The sequence below is a fragment of the Enhydra lutris genome, unplaced genomic scaffold, assembly GCF_002288905.1.
Source record: "Enhydra lutris kenyoni isolate GAN:26980312 unplaced genomic scaffold, ASM228890v2 scaffoldscaffold94, whole genome shotgun sequence".
NCBI lineage: Eukaryota > Metazoa > Chordata > Mammalia > Carnivora > Mustelidae > Enhydra > Enhydra lutris.
Genome location: NW_019154178.1, coordinates 4,827,626 through 4,844,676, shown reverse-complemented (window position 1 = coordinate 4,844,676; position 17,051 = coordinate 4,827,626). Strand labels below are relative to the sequence as shown.

Here is a 17,051-nt window from a genome sequence, read left to right as displayed (position 1 = left end):
GCCTCGGATCAAAGGGGACTCCGTTCTCTAGGGCGCAGCGGGGAGGGGTGGCTCCGGGGCTGGACCGGCCGGAGGAGGGAGAGTTGCTGAGCACATTCTGACAAACATTCTGACAAAGAGGATCCGGCGCAAAGGCCGGGGTTGGGGTGGGGGGAGACGTTAACTTGGGGAAAACCTGAAGACGGTTCCCTGCGCCAGAGCCGGGGTTCATTTGTTCTGTGCACTTGAGAGGGGGGAGGGGGAGGGGGTGGGGCTCTAACTTCCTACGCCCCATCCTGGGGGTGAGGGCTGGGGACGAGTGCGGCTCTGGGTACCTAGGAAGGAAGGACCCTTTTCATGGCCCTCCAGGGCTCCTACAAGGCACAGGTAAACTGAGGCACAAGGGAGCCCAGGGGAGAGGCTAGATCGAAGCCCTCCGCCCCCACCCTGAGCTATCTCTGATTTTGGAGAGGGAGGGTTTATTTTGCACCCGGGCAGGGACATGAAATTGTGTTAGAAGAATAGCTTTCCCCCTCCTGTGGGGTGGGCCTTGCACCACAAACGAAGGAAGCAAGTAAGGCCACGGGAAGTCGCAAGAATGTGGCAGGAGGGGGTCCAAGAGAGACAGCTGCCCCTGGGGCGGGAGAGGCCAGAGCTAACCTGAGCTGGGCCCGTTTGAGCTAAAGAGGCCTCAGAACCCATCAGCTGGCCTCGCAGGAAAGCCGAGCTGCCCATAGCAGCAGCCACGGCGGCCAGACGGAACCCGCAGGAGGGAGGGTGCGGGTTTCTGACTTCGATGCACTCTGGGGGAGGGGCAGACGCTGGAACATTGGACCTGCCCCTCAGCACCCCCAAGGGTGTGAGATGGGGCTAAAAGGTGACCTGGGCCCCCCACTCCCACCCAGTCCGTCCCAGCAGCTGCAGCCTCCCCTCCTGCTCCCCCCCCGCACCCCTGCTGCTTTGCTCCCCACTTTCTACTCTGTCCCTTCCCTCTGGGCCCCTGTCTTCAGGCCCTTGGACTTAATAGGCCTCAGCAGCGGGTATCAAATGACCCAGAGTTGGGGCCTCTGTATTTTTAACCCACCAGACGCCTGAAGCTCCTGCCCCTGAAACCCGAGTTGCTGGCCCTTCGGCGCTCACCCCCACGCCCTGGCCCCATGCAGCAGCTGAGTCAGCAGCAGGGGAAGGACCCCAGACCGGTATAGCCCTGTCCCTAGGGGACCTGCTGCTGGAGAAGGGCGGGCGACAGGTGGGAGAGACCTTGGCGGGAGCCTGGTGCAGGGGCTGAGCGCGGGCTCCACCTTACAGCCGCCTTCTCTGCCGCTCAGCCTCCAGACTCCGGGGACCTTTCCTCCTCCCGACCCTACTGTTCCGGTTCCGCCCCAGCCCTCAATGCGAGTTTGGGCTCTACGTAGTTACAGGTGTAAGTGCTGGGATCAGACAGACCGTGGGGGACTCATCAGGGAAACAGGGTGGGTGTTCCGAGTCTACTTGCTGTGTGAGTTACTGGACAGTGTGCTTCGGGCACTCGTCACACCGGGCTGTCCCTTAACGCACACACTTTGTTTTTGGTGACAGTCAACCACTTCCGGCAGGTTTCCTTCACATCTCTCTGCCCTGCGTGCTTTGCGCTCAGCCCCCAGAGAGGTGGGACCATGACGACCTCCAGGGCAAAGTGGACCGGCTCACAAAGCAACAGCCAGTACAGGGATGAAGAGGAAGGAGGAGCCACCTCTGAGGTTGCAAGGGAGGGGCGGGGGGGGGGCAAGGGCCCAGGGCTCCTCCTCTTCCTCCCCAGACACAGCCAAGAGCCTGGGCCCCCTCTTCTCAGGCTCCGGAGACCAGACCTTTGGGAATGTCCGTCCCCCTGAGCAGAGCCAGGGGTGAAGGGGCAGGGCGCTTTACCCAAAGTCAAGGCTACGGGATCCAGAATGATGGGATGGGGTCGAGGTGCCGGAGGGCAGGGACCAGCGTCCCATCCCCAGAGGAAAGCTGTGTCCCACATTTGCCACTCACCGTGGGACGCTTCCCAAGTCCTGTTGGACCTTGGGTTCTTCATGGATGACCTAAGGTCTTTCCTAGCACCAAGCTCCACGATGGACGGGGGTGCTGCGGTCCCATCTTGAGTCTGGGGCTCTGCTGCTTCTCTCACCTCACCTGTGCCTCTGACCCTGCTCCACTGTCCTGTCCTCGCTTTCCCTTGGCTCTTTGGACTTTAAGTCGGGGGCCAGCCCTCAAGGAGCAGCGATGCTTGATTCTGACCCCCTCCCAGCCCCAACTCGGTCCCTGAAAGGCCGCCCTGCCTGGCTCCCATGGACACCTCGGAGACACCGTCACAGTAGTCCCCTCTTTGCAGAAACCAGACGGACACATCCAGCCAGGTGAGGGCCACTGTAAACATTTACTGTCTAGACTGGCTACTGATTCAGCAGGAAAGTGCCTCTCCCACTGCACACAGGCTGTGCTGGCCCTCCACTTCCCCAGTGCCCTCAGTCCAGCCCCAGGACTGCCTGTCTCTTTCCTCCCAGCATCTCTGCCCTGACTCATGCTCTCTCAGATGCACCCAATTCATAACCCCAGCCCCGCCCCCCCCCAGCCCTGGGACCGCCCCCGCACGGGAAGTTCTTCTTCTGCTGAGTTCAGTAGTAGGTCTCTCTCTCCAGCCACCCTGTGGATGAGAGCAGACCAGAGTGAACTGGGAAAGGTGGAGGGGAACCCCCAAGGAGGGAGGAAAAGGCGTGGGGAGAGAGGGACCTGGCCCCCTGGGAACAAGGTGGGAGGAGAGAGCTGGTCGGAGGCTGGAGACGCCTTGGAGCAAAGAGCGGGGGCCCTCACCGCCAGGATGACTTCGGATGGTGAGTTTTCTAATTTCATCATAGATAAAGATGAGAAGGCTGTAGGGAGTGGCACAGAGCCACCAGGGTAGCCTGTGGGGGACAAGTGTTGGTCAGTAGGGCGGGATCGAAGGGCCAGAGGAGGGCAGGTGCAGAGAACAGCGCGCAGAACCGAGCATCTCATCACCGGCTGGAGGGCTGAGCCCTAGCCCTGGGGAGGTCAGAGCCGGGTGGGGGAGGGAGCAGACGGAAACCCAAGAAGCCAGTGACAGCAGAACGTGAGAAACTTCGTGTTAGAGGTACCCGCAGTGCTCCTGGCTTCTGCAGCCGCTCAGGGAGACCCCTGCTGCCTTACCGGTCTTCTGGGCCTTGTGCCCCCAGAGGGGAGGGTGGTCTGAGCAGGAGGGGTCTCCCCGGGACTACACCTGTGCGGATATTTCCCTGAGGAATGGATACACTTGTCCATGTTGCGAACATGGGAACGTTTTTCTTCCGGAATCTCTTCTGTCCTTAGAGGCCAGGGAGACTCTGGGGAAGAGTCAAATCATAGCCACGTTTGTTCCCTTGGTGACAGGGAGGTGGCCTAGCCCAGTGGCATCACTCTGAGCCACGAGGCTCACTGTTTTCCAGTAGCTGCATTAAAATAAGCAAAAAGAAACGGGGGCAATTCATTCTATTTTATTTAGCCCAATATATCCAAAGTATCATCGTGTGCACAGGGAACCGAAGTAAACATTATGGGGGAGGTGGTTTACAAGCTTCTTTTCCCCTAAGTCCTTGGGGTCTGGGGAGTATTACCCGCTGAGGGCATGTCGCACGTCAGACACTGGATTTTCCAAGGGTCAAGAAAATGTAGTCCAACCCAGCCAGGAAAGTTGTGTTCAGTGGGACAGTCCCTGAGAGTCTATGTCTACATTAGCTAGAGAAGATTACGCACTCCGGATCTCAGTCTCACTAGCCATATTGCAGGAGCTCAGTAGCGAGTGACTGAAGGAGGGTGTTGTGGGAAAGAAGGCAAAAGAAAAATTCAATTTCCATACTGCCTCCAGCCCGCTGACGAGTGACCTGCCTCCTGGGATTCAGCTGCCTTGATGCTCATACCTTGCTAAGGGCCAAAGGCAATCTTAGCCCGACTCCCAGGACCCTGTAAGTCTACTTTAACATAAAGAAATTCCTCTGGAAACTTCCTTTATTTCTACTCTCTCAAGATACACGTTGGCAGTCATCCGCCAAGGATATGACCCGTTGATATACATCTGAGGGGTCTCAGGACTAAGGTTTTATTGGAGGGTAATAAATGACCTTTCCCCTTTTCCTAAAAATAGGAAAACGTCCCCTTCAGGGTCCTGGAAACCGTGCCTCCAAAATTCCTTAGAGACTGATGACGCTTCCCTAGCCCCCTCCCAACTTGAAAGTATAGAACCAGGGATTCCTGGGGTGATCAGTTGTTAAGCGGCTGCCTTTGGCTCAGGTCATGATCCCAGGGTCCTGGATCGAGCCCCACATTGGGCTCCCTGCTCGGGAGGGAGCCCGCTTCTCCCTCTGCCCTTCCCCCTGCTTGCTCTGTCTCTCTCACTATCTCTCTCACTGTGTCAAATAAATATATAATATATATTTAAAAAAAAAAATGGAAGTATACAATCAGCCCCAGAGGAGCTCTTTCTGCCCAAGGGTCCTATTCCCGGGCTTTAAACACAACTACCTTTTGTCACCAAAGACATCTCAAGGATTCCTTCTCGGCCATCGGCTTTGAACCCTGACGTCTCTCCTGCGTCAGGTGGCGGCTGCCGTCTTGGCCAGCGGGGGCCTTGGCCAGGATTCATCCCACGTGCACACACAGTTCCATACCCACGGCCACAAACACATTCAACAGCAACAGCCATGTGTCCCTCCGTGTCCGCGTAGGGCGGGAGGGACTAAAACTGAGGGCATGATGATGGCCTTTGATCTCAAGGAGCTCAGGTGGTCCGGGAAGCGAAGATAGAAAAACAGCAGAAGTGTACTGTTAGGTGACGTGTGCTGTGGTCAGGGTGTGTACAGAATGTTTGGGAGCCCCAGTTAACGCCCCACTGAATCGACAAGGTCTTGAATGTTGATATCGCTAGCAACAGGAATCAAGCTCCTATGAACAAAGCTGCCGCAGTGACCCACGCCACCGTGCTGGGTGCTGGGTGCCCTGTACACATTTCTGCACGAAGTTCTCACAACGGTCCACCCGGCGTGTAGGACGCAGGTACGGCTGAGGCTCAGCCGGGTTACACGCTGTCCAGAATAATACACAGCAGAATTGAGATTCAAACCTGGGCTTGTCAGTATCTAAGGGCAGCGCCAGTGTCTGGTATTAAACATTAATTGGGCACCGACAGTATACAAAGCGTTGTGTAAAATGCTATAAGAGACAGAAAGGTGAGTGAGGTGTGTGAATTTGTAGCAGACAAGCTGGAAGCATACAGTCTGAGTCAGGAATAGGCTGCCTTTGCAGGTGGGGGTGATGGGGGGCATGGTGGTTTTGCTTTTTTCCCTGTAAACATTTTTTTTTTTAAGATTTATTGATTTATTTTAGAGAGGTAGAGAGAGAGAGTGCGCGCTTGTGTGCATGCAAATGGGGATGGGGGAGGGGTCGAGGGACAGAGGGGAAGCAGCCTCCCCACTGAGCACAGAGCCCAGAGGGGCTTGATCTCAAGACCCTGGGATCATGACCTGAGCCAAAACCAAGAGTCAGATGTTCAACAGACTGAGCCCCCCAGGAGCCCCTCCTCGTAAATTTGTTCACAACAAGGATACACTAATGTAAAAAAACAATACAAAACAAAAACAAAAACATGAGCCTGTTTTGAGGAGAACAGGGTAGCAGACAGTACGACTTTCTGCATGCCGCTCACAGACGCACCTTGACGGTGTCTGCCTCTGCACAGCACAATTAGCCATGCGTGGATTAGGCTCTTTTTATGTTTACTTCCGCTCCAAGCCATTTGTATCCTTGAACAGCTATGCCACCCGGCATTGTCAAAAAGACGCCCTTGTGTTGAGTGCCGGCAAGTCTGCTAAATTTCCATGTCTCGCGGGGTGCCATCACTTGGCATGGGGCCCCCCCATCCCTCCCTAAGTAAGATGCGTTTGTGGGAGCACAGACGGTTCTCCTTACATCAACCAGGGTGGCCCAGTCCATCCCGGCAGCCCCCAGCTGGCGGCTTCCTCTCCCGGGGTCTCCCTGTGCTGGGGACCCCCGCCCCCCGCCCCCCGCCCCCCTCAAGCCTGTGTCCCTTCCCTCACTCACTTGAGTGGGTACATCCTCAGGGCTGTGTCCGTGCCTGGTGTGTAGGACAGAAAAGCAGCCAGGAAGGTCTCCTCCAGGATCCCGAATATTAGGATCTTGTTTCTGGGAAGAAATGGGGAAGGGCGTGCTGGAGAAGAGGAGGGAGAGGTAGGGGAGCGGCGCCCCCTGCAGTGTGTGGGCAGGAGGGGGGTGGGGCCGGGGCGGGACACTCACTTCATGCCCTGTTGGAAGACTGAGTTGCGCCGGGTCTTGCAAATGATGAGGTCAGCCCACTGCACGACCACGATGCTGACAAAGAAGGCCGTGTGGCACGTGAACTCCAACACCTTCCGCTGCTCGTAGGTCTGGGGGAGGGTGGGCGGAGTAGAGACGGTGCGTGTCAGAAGGGGTCTGGGTCCACCTCCCTGGCTCTCTCCCTCTCCACCCCTCCAAGGCCGAGTCAGGTCTAGGCCCCCACCCTTCCTACCATCTATTCTCAGCACTTGCCATGTTGGGTTCTGAGTTGTTTCCTTGCTTTCCTGACCCACTGAGAGCCACTCAAGGGCAAGCACCTGTCTCGTTGACCTTGGCGCTGCCCTCCCATGCTTAGTTCAGGGGCTGCAGGTGGACGGCTTTGAAGTGTTCAGCAGGTGAAGAGGAGGGGTGGTGAGAGGAGGAAGCAGACCCGAGAGCTGAGGAAGGAGCTCCTAAGGGGAGGGGGCATGGAGGGCATCCGGCCACAGAGTGGGGGGGATGCGGGGGGTGAGGGGGTCGGCACCTGCGAGGAGCACTCGCTCCCCCACGGGGTCTTCCTCGCATCCCTACGTGACACACAAGGAACCTAAGTCTAGGGGGAAGAGAAGTAGGCTCTCCGGCTAGCGCCAGAGTAGGTCCCGCGGGGTCACCGAGGACGTGGGAACACAGAAAGGCGCATCTCCATTAGACCGGAGAAGAAGGCCGTGTTTCAAAGATGAGAGCGGCATGGTTCTGACTGACTGGTAGACTGAGCACAGAATTTGAGGCCCTGGAGGACTGAGTTGACGGCGAGATGCCCCATACGGAGCCTCGAGAACTGTGGCAAGTGGAGGGAGAGATGCTGCCTTGAGTGATTGGAACACAGAGGCTGACGTTGATGAGCCCTGTGCTGCGCCAAGACCCAGTCCCATGGGCCCATTTGTGACGTCCCCGTCACTGCCACCAGCACGGTCAGCCACCTGCACCCCAGAACCCCGTGGCTGCTGGCAGATTTCAGCTCTGATGCCCTGACTCGCCCGCTCCTGTCCTAGGTTCTGGGAATTCAGACATCCATGTGGATGACCCTTCCAGCACCATGGTCTCCCTCTCCAGGGAGGTGGCCCTCTGCTCCCCACCTGGGCTGCTGGTGCCCATGTCACATCCCAGATCTGTCCTTGCCGAAAGCTGGTTTCTCTGGGATTTCTATTCCAAGCATCCCTCCTCTCTGACCACAGCTTTGACCTCTCCATCCCACCCACTCTGGGGTCTCAATTCCAACACTTCCCGGACTCTGCTCGGACTCGAGTTCCATGGATCCTGTAGGTTACATATTTGGTCATTAGCTGTCTCCCCTCCCAACCCCCGCTCCTAGCTAGAGTATAAACTCTGCCAGAGCAATACCTTGACCATGTTTGTTCACTACCATACCCCCCAGTGCCAGAAGAGCATCTGGTACCTAGAAGATGCCTCCTGGATGAGGAAGTGATGATCAGTGGAATTGATGGTGATACGTTTTTAGAAGGTAGGGAGCTCTCCCTGGTTCTAGCAGTCTATGGAGTCCTTCCTGGTTAGGGCTGGGGGGATGGCTCCCTATGAGATTATCCGAAGATTATGGCAGGGGAAGAGGCACAAACCCTGCCTTTATGAACTTTCTTCCTCCGGGCAATTGTTCTCAAACCATTCCGCAATACTTCAAGATGTCTTTGATGTAATTTGGTGCTACTTCAAATTAATTTTAATTACCTTTAATTTATTACAAATAAATATATGTTGAGCTGTGTCATAGCAACAGGGAGATGTTATCAAGATATAAAACTAACAAAGGCTGGACTTGAGGATCGAGGAGATGCTGACAAGGTAATGACTTTGGGCATCATTAGACCCAGGAGTGATCTTGATGGCTGAGAACAATTGACCTCTGACGGCCTCCTGGGGCTCAGCTAGGGGAAGCCAAGTATGTACCAGGAGCGCCTTTCCAACAACCGGATTCTAACCTACTTTTGAGAAACCTACAGTTAGCTTGGTTTGGAGGCATCCAAGAAGATGGATGAAGGTGGAAGGTGCCAGGCAGGAACCAGAGCGGAGCTCCCAAGAAGCCCTTCTAGGGATGCCCCGTGGGACTCAGCGCAAGCCGCCAAACCTTTCTAGACTCAGTTTCCTTGTTTACAGAGTGATGATTACAGACTATGTGTCTCCTATAGACTCTGCGTCCTCTGCAGTCCTACGAGTCTAGCAAAAATTGGTGTCACGTCGCCCACTGTTTTACAAATCGGGACAGGCATGTTCACAGGTAGGAAAAAAACATACTAAAATTCTTGGACACATCCTGTTGGCCAGAGGGCTTCTGTTTGAACCTCATTCATCTTGGGTTTTAGGAAAGACTACTACAGAGGCATCCTTGATGTTGAACAAGTTTAGAGAGGTGAGAAAGGGAGATACAAAGCACGTAGGTTTTCAGACTTGAAGTCATATTATTTGAATTCCCATGGAAGGAGGGAGCGAAACAGAGAGGGAAGACCCAGCGCTCACTTCTGAGGTAATGATGCCAAGAACCTGGAAACACAGAAATCAGCCCCCAAGGTTGACATGATGAGGAAGACCTCCAGGTCCAAGGAAGCTGAAAGACCCAGCAGGGTAAGGACAGGTGACAGACGGCAGGAATGAACAGAAATGAAGTCATTGTTTGGAAAGTCTTCCTTTGAAGAGGATTTGCTGATGCAATGGGAATTGAGGTCACGTAGGACTGGAGAGGAGGTGGCGTCAGCTCTGCCTGTCTGGTGCCTGTATTTGCCTCTCTTCCCTGTCCCTTCTTCGCCCTTACCAGTCACTGTCTCAGGCGTCACCCCCTCAACTCACCCACTGCTGTCCGTAGCTGTCCTCTAGGTCATTGGAAAACCGGTCCTCCCAGTTCAGGCGGATACCCAGCAGGTCAAGGGGCTTGAAGCCGTTCTCGGCCAGGATCACGAAGTAGGTAAAGAACCCAGCCAGAGCCTGGATCATCCCTGTGAATGACAGTCATGGGACAGAGGGACCTGGTTCAGAGCGGGACCTCAAAAGGCAGACCATGGAAGGTCATGGCCGGGTTCTAGCTGGGCTGATGGGTGTCTGAGCTTTCAGGGCTGAAGACGCTTGCCACCAGCGACCTGACCCCTTCACTCTGTGGTACTTGTCTCCAAGCCCCGACATTTGTCTTGGGGCTCTAAACCAGAGTCACCTCTGAGTCACAGAACCTGGAAACTGAAAGGACCCTGGAGAGGATCCTTTTTTCTTTCCACGAGCGCTGGACTCTGCTGCGTCTACTTCCTCTCACGTGCGGACTCCATCAGGTCCTGTCCTCTCCTCGAGTCTCTACCCTGCCCCCAGCCTGTCTTTTCGTCGACACCTGTGTCCGCCAGGCCCGGCCGTGGCGATAGTGGACGCCAGCATCTGTCCGCTGCCTGCTGAGCGGCGAACCAAGTCCCTGTGCACCTCGATCCTCACGACAGCCGTGAGCTATCATTCACCTTTCAGAGGTGGGGAAACTGCGGCACAGAAGATTCAGCCCTTGTCCAAGGTCATACAGGCAGTAAGTGGCGAGACTGGGATTCAAACACAGGTCTGGCTTCTAAATCGGTGCTTTCTTCGTGTGTCTCCTCCTCTACCTCCTCTAGATCTTGGGACGGTCTCTCCTGTCCGTCCCTCACCTGCTCCCTGGAATACGGCCCTGGCAACTCGGGAGCAAAGATTTCTAGCGGCTCGCCCGTGCCTTTTAAGGCTGCCCCCGGGGAAGTGCTGCCCGTAGCCACAGCCTCACCCCTACTGCGCCTTTCTCACGAGCCTGGGCTCCCCCAAACTGGTCATTCGCTCTTCCACAAGCAGGCGTGTGAGTTCCCCCTCTGGCTCACGGTGCCTCTACCACCTTCCAGTACCAGGCACGAGTCCTGCTCTGCCCACCCGCCTCCCCGACTGTCGTCCTGGCCCCTGAGCCCCTGCTCTGTTCCGCTGTCGCACGTTCTGTGCGTGCTCCTCTCTTGACCCTGGGAAAGATGCCATCGGTCTATGTATGTCTGTTCCTTCTTGGCTGGGCTCTCAAGTCAAGGGCACATCAGACAGCAGTGGCTTTGTGTCCCCAGGGCCCAGCACCCAGTTTGCTGTCATGAGAGCATCTCCCTGACGCCCGTGGCCCCGGCAGGTGCGGCCGCCCCCCACCGCCGCAGCCCCTCATGCCTCGGGCCGCACCAATCTGCCCGTAGGCCATGCCAATGAGGCGATTGTTCACCAGGTTGTCAGTCTTCGGATTCCGGGGGGTCCTCTTCATGATGTCACTTTCGGGGGACTCGTAAGCCAAGGAGATGGCCGGGACCTGGAGGACGGATGGTGGGTGTGACGAGGGGCACAAAGTTCAGAAGGAAACACAGGAGTGACTTGCGCGAGCTCTGTCCCTCCCCCCGGACACAGCCTTCTCCTGCTCCCCGGTTCCCCAGGCGGCACTGCGAGCCGGCTCCCGGTTTGGGCCTCACCATGTCGGTGCCCAGGTCGATGCAGAGGATGGTCACAGTGCCCAGCGGCAGGGGGATGCTGAGGATGATGAAGAGCAGGAAGGGCGTGATCTCGGGGATGTTGCTGGTCAGGGTGTAGGCGATGGACTTCTTCAGGTTGTCGAAGATGAGGCGGCCTGGGGGGAGGAAAGCGCCCCTTCTGTGAACGGTGCCGAGAGGACACCACCCGCACGCCAGCCCCTGGACAGAGAATGCTACAAAGTGGCGTCACAGCCCCTGCAAGGGGCTTGTTCAAGACCTCAACCGGGTCTTGTTCCCAGCTTTGCTCCTGAATTCATGATTCCTCCTTGGAGCCACACTCCTTAGCCCGCCAGGCCTGCGCCTCCTTGTCCTTGGATCAGTGGGGCTAATAGCACCTGATCCCCGAGAGGGAGGCAGGGCCGGGTCGGGCTGATTCGCAGAGATGTCCGAGAACAGCAGCATAGAGGCCCCTAGAAGTTCAAGGCCGAGGTGGAAAAAGTCCAGACGTGGGTTCTAATCCTGTTTTCTGCCCCAACAGCTTGTGACGTGGGGCCCCTCTCGCTCCCCAAGCCTCATTCCTCCTGCCTTGCAAGATGGCTTGCGTCGATCTCTGACGGCCCTTTGAAGAACCATAAGCCCAGCCCCGTTGTCCTTATGTCCTTGTAATGCACAGTGCGGTTCCCTGCCTGTCTGTCCTGCTACACCAGAAACGAAGGAGCACGAGGGCAGGGATTTGTGTCTTATCTCGCACGTCGCACCCCAGCGTCTAGAATAGAGCCTAGGTACGCGGCTGGTGCTCCGACCATGTGCAGAACCGAGTGGAACCCTACGGAGCGTCGGGATCTCACTAGGTCTCAGAAAAATGGTGCAGCTGTTTCTCTTAAGTGGTTTGTCGTAGGTCTCAGTAAGATGGGCGCAGGCAGGAAGCGGGGAGTCCAGGAAGCAGGACTCGGGGGCTGTCCCGCTCGCCGGTGGGTGTGGTGTGCAGAAGTTTCTGGGAAAGGGGGAGCTCGGCACAAGCCCCAGATCGGGCTCCGGCTGACCTCACTGCCTCAGCGTTATTCAGGCCACCGGTTCCCAGGGCCCCCGCGATGGTGGTGGACGGAGTCGTCCCAGAGAACAGCTACGTCTCGGAACCTGGGGCAGACCCGCTGGAATGTGCGCGAGGGGACAGAGGACACGCCGTGAGACCAGAGTCCCGGTGAGACCGGGACTTCAGCCTGCCTGTGCCTTCGGCCTCATATAGAAAGGCCCCCGAGAGTGACGTTCAACCACGGCCAAGTCTAACTGACGGAATTTTCTCTCACACCGACTGTTCTGTGTGTACAGGACCATGGAGGTGGAATGATGAGCAAAGGGACACTAGCTCCCGCCCGACTGTCATCTGAGTTGATGGGCACCCCGACCCCTCACCCTCCTCCACGCCCGTGACGATGGAGGCAAAGTTGTCGTCCAGCAGGATCATGTCGGCGGCCTGCTTGGACACGTCGGAGCCCGTGATGCCCATGGCGATGCCGATGTCCGCCTTCTTCAGCGCGGGGGAGTCGTTCACGCCGTCCCCGGTCACTGCCACGATGGCCCCCTGCACAAGGCCCAGAATGAGAGATGCTATCCCTGAGCTGGAGCGAGACAAGTCCCAGAGGTCACTCTGATCCCATCATCCCTTGTTTCTCGGCCCTTCTGTCTCCTGCTCCTCCCGAGACGAGAAAACTCTCAGGGCCCCCAAAAGACGCCCATCTCGGGACAGGTTTCTCCTTGGAATCCCCCAACCAGCCTGAGGAGGTTGGGGGCAGGGCTGGGCCAGGCGCCCCAGGGCGCCCCGTCCCGCTCACCTGCCGCTGGCAGCCCTCCACGATGATGAGCTTCTGCTGCGGCGATGTCCGCGCGAACACGATCTCCGTGTGGTTCTTGAGGACCTGGTCCAGCTGCTGCGACGTCATGTCCTTCAGTTCGGAGCCATGCACCACGATGGCCTTGGCTTCCCTGAGGGAAGGAGTTCAAAAGCCAGTGCAGAGTACTCAGAGGAGTCCTTGTGCTTCGGTCCAGCCTCCGCGGTGACCGCCTGTTTCTGCTTTTGTCCGGCTCCTCGCTTGTCCCCAGTGGCCCACTGTACCCGGACAGACACGCTGCACCCCTCCCCAGTGGCCCACTGTCCCCGGACAGACACGCTGCACCCCTCCCCAGAGGCCCACTGTCCCCGGACAGACACGCCGCACCCCTCCCTGCTTCCCACCTGCTCCTCCCTTGGCTTTGCGCCCTTCCGTCTACTTCCTCTGAAAACCCACCAACGTAGTCACTTGGTCCTTTTCCTATTATGTCTTATTTTGCACTGAATAAACCCTACACGTCTTACCGACCGCAGGAACCTCCAGGAACTGTTGGGAATGGGGTCGGCATGGAGTGGCTGAGGATAGGGGCAGACGCGGCGGACCTGAGTTCTCTAGGGGCCCCACCTGGGGTTGATCTGGCTGACAGGGACCTGGAGCCGGGCCGCCATGTCCTCCACGGTCTCGTTGCCTTCTGATATGATGCCCACACCTTTGGCAATGGCCTTGGCTGTGATGGGGTGGTCTCCGGTCACCATGATCACCTGGGTCAGGAGGGGAAGGTGGGGAGCTGAGTCATCTTCAGGGGGGTCCTGAACTCTTAGCCTTTCTCTCCAGGACCTAACAGATCACCGCCTTCATGCCAAGGGGCCATTCATAGTTCATCCCCAAGGACTTCTGCTGTGGTGGCTTCGCCCCCTGGGACTGGGTCGGGACCACCAGACCATAACACACAGAACAGTTCGGGTTCTAGGTTTCCCAGGCATAAACTGGGATTTGGGTATATTACTATATTCGGAATTTCACTGAATCGTTCCAGGGCTATCCCGTTTCTTTAAGCTGAAAAGACAAATACCTACACATAAAACACATGGTAATAAAGAGGCATTTGGGATAGCCCGTCTGCCTGCCAAAGCATCCCCCAGGCCCAGGCGCGCTCTGACCCTCTTCGTCTCGCTTCCCCGGGATCTCCCCTGGGTTCCAGCCCTTTTGCAGATGTCCGGACCAGCCCCAGCCCTGGCTCCCCAAAGCTCAGGGGCCTGGCTCCAGGCTGTGCTGGCACTCTGTTCTCTCTGTCAGCCCTCCTCCTGCTCCGCGTGGGGCGGGCTTGTCTCTGTCCACCGGTGGAGCGCTCGGCCAGAATGGGCCTGGTCCGGGCTGCCTGTGAAGCTTTGCTCTGTTGTGGAGCCTGGCTGTAGCCCGTGGTCCACAAACCGCCGTCAGAGGCAAGAATGAATGAGTGCTTCTCAAGAATCCCGGCCCAGGCTCCCGAGGGCCTTCAGGGAGCACGGCCTTCCCGGCTCTGATGGAGGGAAAGGCAGCTGTGTGGCTGTGACTGAATTGTCCTGGGAAAGTTCTGGAAAGGTCCATCTGTTTGCTTTCAGAGCATGGAAACAAGCCTGTAGGGAGTTTTTCCCAGAGCCCGTCTCACTGTGAGCTGGCTTGAGAGCAGCGGGACTCCAGGCCGGGCTTGCTGAAGGGAGGTGGTGATGCGGACGTCCGTGTGGCCCCAGGCATGCTGGACAGGCAGCTGTACCCGCACTATAGACGGCGAGTGTCCGGATCTCACCAACGCGGCCTCATGAGGTGACTGCATGCGAGCTTCCGACGTTCGCGATGAGATGCCCTTCAGGCTCCCCGTGCCCTGAGAGCCTCCCAGGGGCTTCTCCATGGTGACTGGGGACCTGGGGCAGGTGCGCTGTCCTCCCGGCCTCCCCCCACCGCACCTGCCCCATCTGACCACTTGAAGGGACTGTTCCGTACTAGTTTCCAGCAGTTCCACCTCCAGGCCAGGCTGGAGAAAGAAAAACACCAGGTTGGTCTCCCCAAGACTGAGTTCTCAGCACACGAGTCCTGCTGAGAATGGTTCCCTTTGAGGTAAAGGACATTTCACGGTTTCTGGGACCTGTCAGGGACTTAAGGGACGTCCTCTCCAGCTTGTGGGAGCTGACTGTGGCTCTGCTATTCCCACATAGTGTTGCGAGCTGCCCTCTGGTCCCCTTGTCCCTTCTTTGTCCACATCAGGCCCGTCTGAGAGGCAGAGTCTGGTATTGGTGACACGGCTGTAAGCCTGGTGGCCTGCCTGCCGTCCTTGGAGGAGGCCAGGTTCACTGTGAGGCCAGACACCTTCACGGCGCCGACAGCCTCAGTGAGCAGCAAACATAAGGGATACTTTTATTCATTTTTAAATTACACTTATTCCAAGGGTCCGAGCATGTGGTCCTACGTGGGAAGCCCTGGCCCTGCCATCATGTCCTTGTAAGACTTTGCTGTCCTGTGACCCCAGAGCTCTCGACTTGGCTCTGCACCAAGGCCATTTTGGAACCAGCCCTGGGACGGTCTACCCTGTGTGACAACCCGCCGTAGGTCTATTACATTTGTCCTCCTCTAGGGACAGCATCGTGTGTCCGTCTTACACGCCCCTACAGGGAAAGGGGGCCGATTCAGAATTTCTCACCGAGTCTGCCCGAGTTGTGCCTGCTTTGGGTCCAGGAGAAGTGAGAAGCGGTAACGTGAACTGTAAGCCTGTGCCCAGGACATGGACTGGCCCAGACAGCCCCAGGGCCTCCTGTTTCAGCGGCGGGCCTCCAGCTCGCTGGCCGCGGGGATGACACTCAGGCTAGATCAGCCCTTGGCCCCGTTCAGGTCTCCCTGCCTCGGCTGCCTTTGCAAGTCTCTCCATCTTGCTCTAAGAGACCCACAGATCCCCAGAGGACATGCGTTTCATACCCCCAGTGTGATTCCCCGTTCCAACGGCCACCTCAAGGCTCAGAGAACCCGGGTGGGCCTTTCCCCAGCTGGCGCCCACGAGGCGGCCAGGGGAGGCCGGGACATGGGCTGCTCTGCTCCAGCGAACCGGCCGCCCCAACAGCGCGTGGTGGTTAGAGACCCCACTCCAAACGGCTCCTACGTCCGTCCCTCGGTTCTCACTCCAGCGACCAGTCATTGAACTTGGCATGGCCCAGCGGCCCCCAGGCAAACCAGCTCTAACCGACAGCCCCTCTTTCTCCCTAAATACCTCCAGCGCCCCCCACCCCCCCACCTGCTCTCGAGACCCCAGGTCTGAGGTCCAGAATATCAGGCCGAAGCAGGAAAGGCGTCAGTCTCTCACCTGGGAGGACGTAGGGGAGTCTTAGAATGTGACCTGGAACTGGGCTACAGAACGTCTCAGAACTAGAGGAATCCTGTGAAGTCTGAGCCCTCCTCCCCTCCCGGCCAAGTTAGGGTTCTCACCCCTGGGCGTGTGTTCTGCAGCTGTGTTTCACTCCCAGACTGATTGTTTCGGTTTCTAGCTTTTACTCCTGGACCCGTACCTGTAAGTGCAGCTGTTCATCCCGAGGCAGGTGCCCTGAGGGCCCGGCTGTCCACGGCTCAGCCTCTCTGGCACCCACTCCAGCCCCCAGACCCCTCCCAGCAGCACCTTTCCCCGACACTTCTAGCCCTTTGCTACTCCTGCTGTGGCCTGCAGACCAGCAGCGGGGCGTCACCTGGGAGCTGGTTACAAACGCAAGATCTCAGGGTGTCTTAGACCTGCAGAATCGAGATTTTGTCTTGCGACAAAAACCCTATATGAGTCACATGCGCAACCCTAGGACACCGATTCTCAAACTTACCTGCCTAGTGACATCTCTAAGAAAGTTTTATGAGACGGGGCACCTGGGTGGCTCAGTTGGTTAAGTGTCTCTGCCTTCGGCTCAGGTCATGATCTCCACATCGGGCTCCCTGCTCAGCGGGGAGTCTGTTTCTCCCTCTCCCTCTGCTGCTCCCCTTGTGCTCTCTCTCTCTCAAATGAATAATCAATACATAAAAATCTTTTAAAAAAAGCTTGAAGCATGCAGATGCCTGCCCTGAGAATTTCCTATTTAATGGGTCTGCGATATGGGCTAAGCATCAGATGTTTTTTAAGTTAAATTAATTAATTAATTAAAGTAATCTCTACGCCCAATGTGGGCCTTGAACTCACAACTCTGAGATCAAGAGTCATACGCCCTACCGAGGGAGCCTCTGGGTTGGGGGGAAGGGCTAGGCATCAGATTTTAAAGGACCCCTGGTGATCTTAATGTTTGAGGCAAGACAGGATTCTGACTACAGAAGAAACTCACTATTTCCTATTAGGTTCTCTGTTACGACAAAGAATCATAAGCTCAAGGAAACAGACATCAATTCTGTTAAACCAAGATTACGAAGAACCTATTCTAGGCGA

The 17,051-nt window shown here is 57.0% G+C and overlaps 1 protein-coding gene across 1 annotated transcript in view; it reads right to left on the bottom strand.

Annotated features, from left to right (window-relative positions):
• Positions 1-2,618: 2,618 nt before the first annotated feature.
• The window catches only part of LOC111138823 (ATPase Na+/K+ transporting subunit alpha 4), a 28,261-nt gene continuing 13,828 nt past the window's right edge, over positions 2,619-17,051 (bottom strand). The window contains exons 13-22 of the mRNA XM_022490725.1: positions 13,256-13,392; positions 12,635-12,785; positions 12,216-12,384; positions 10,803-10,957; positions 10,522-10,645; positions 9,160-9,305; positions 6,304-6,434; positions 6,091-6,192; positions 2,815-2,906; positions 2,619-2,647 (exon numbers count right to left, since the gene is read on the bottom strand). Coding sequence (XP_022346433.1) covers positions 2,619-2,647; positions 2,815-2,906; positions 6,091-6,192; positions 6,304-6,434; positions 9,160-9,305; positions 10,522-10,645; positions 10,803-10,957; positions 12,216-12,384; positions 12,635-12,785; positions 13,256-13,392 — 1,236 coding nt within the window. The remainder of the gene's footprint in view (positions 2,648-2,814; positions 2,907-6,090; positions 6,193-6,303; positions 6,435-9,159; positions 9,306-10,521; positions 10,646-10,802; positions 10,958-12,215; positions 12,385-12,634; positions 12,786-13,255; positions 13,393-17,051) is intronic.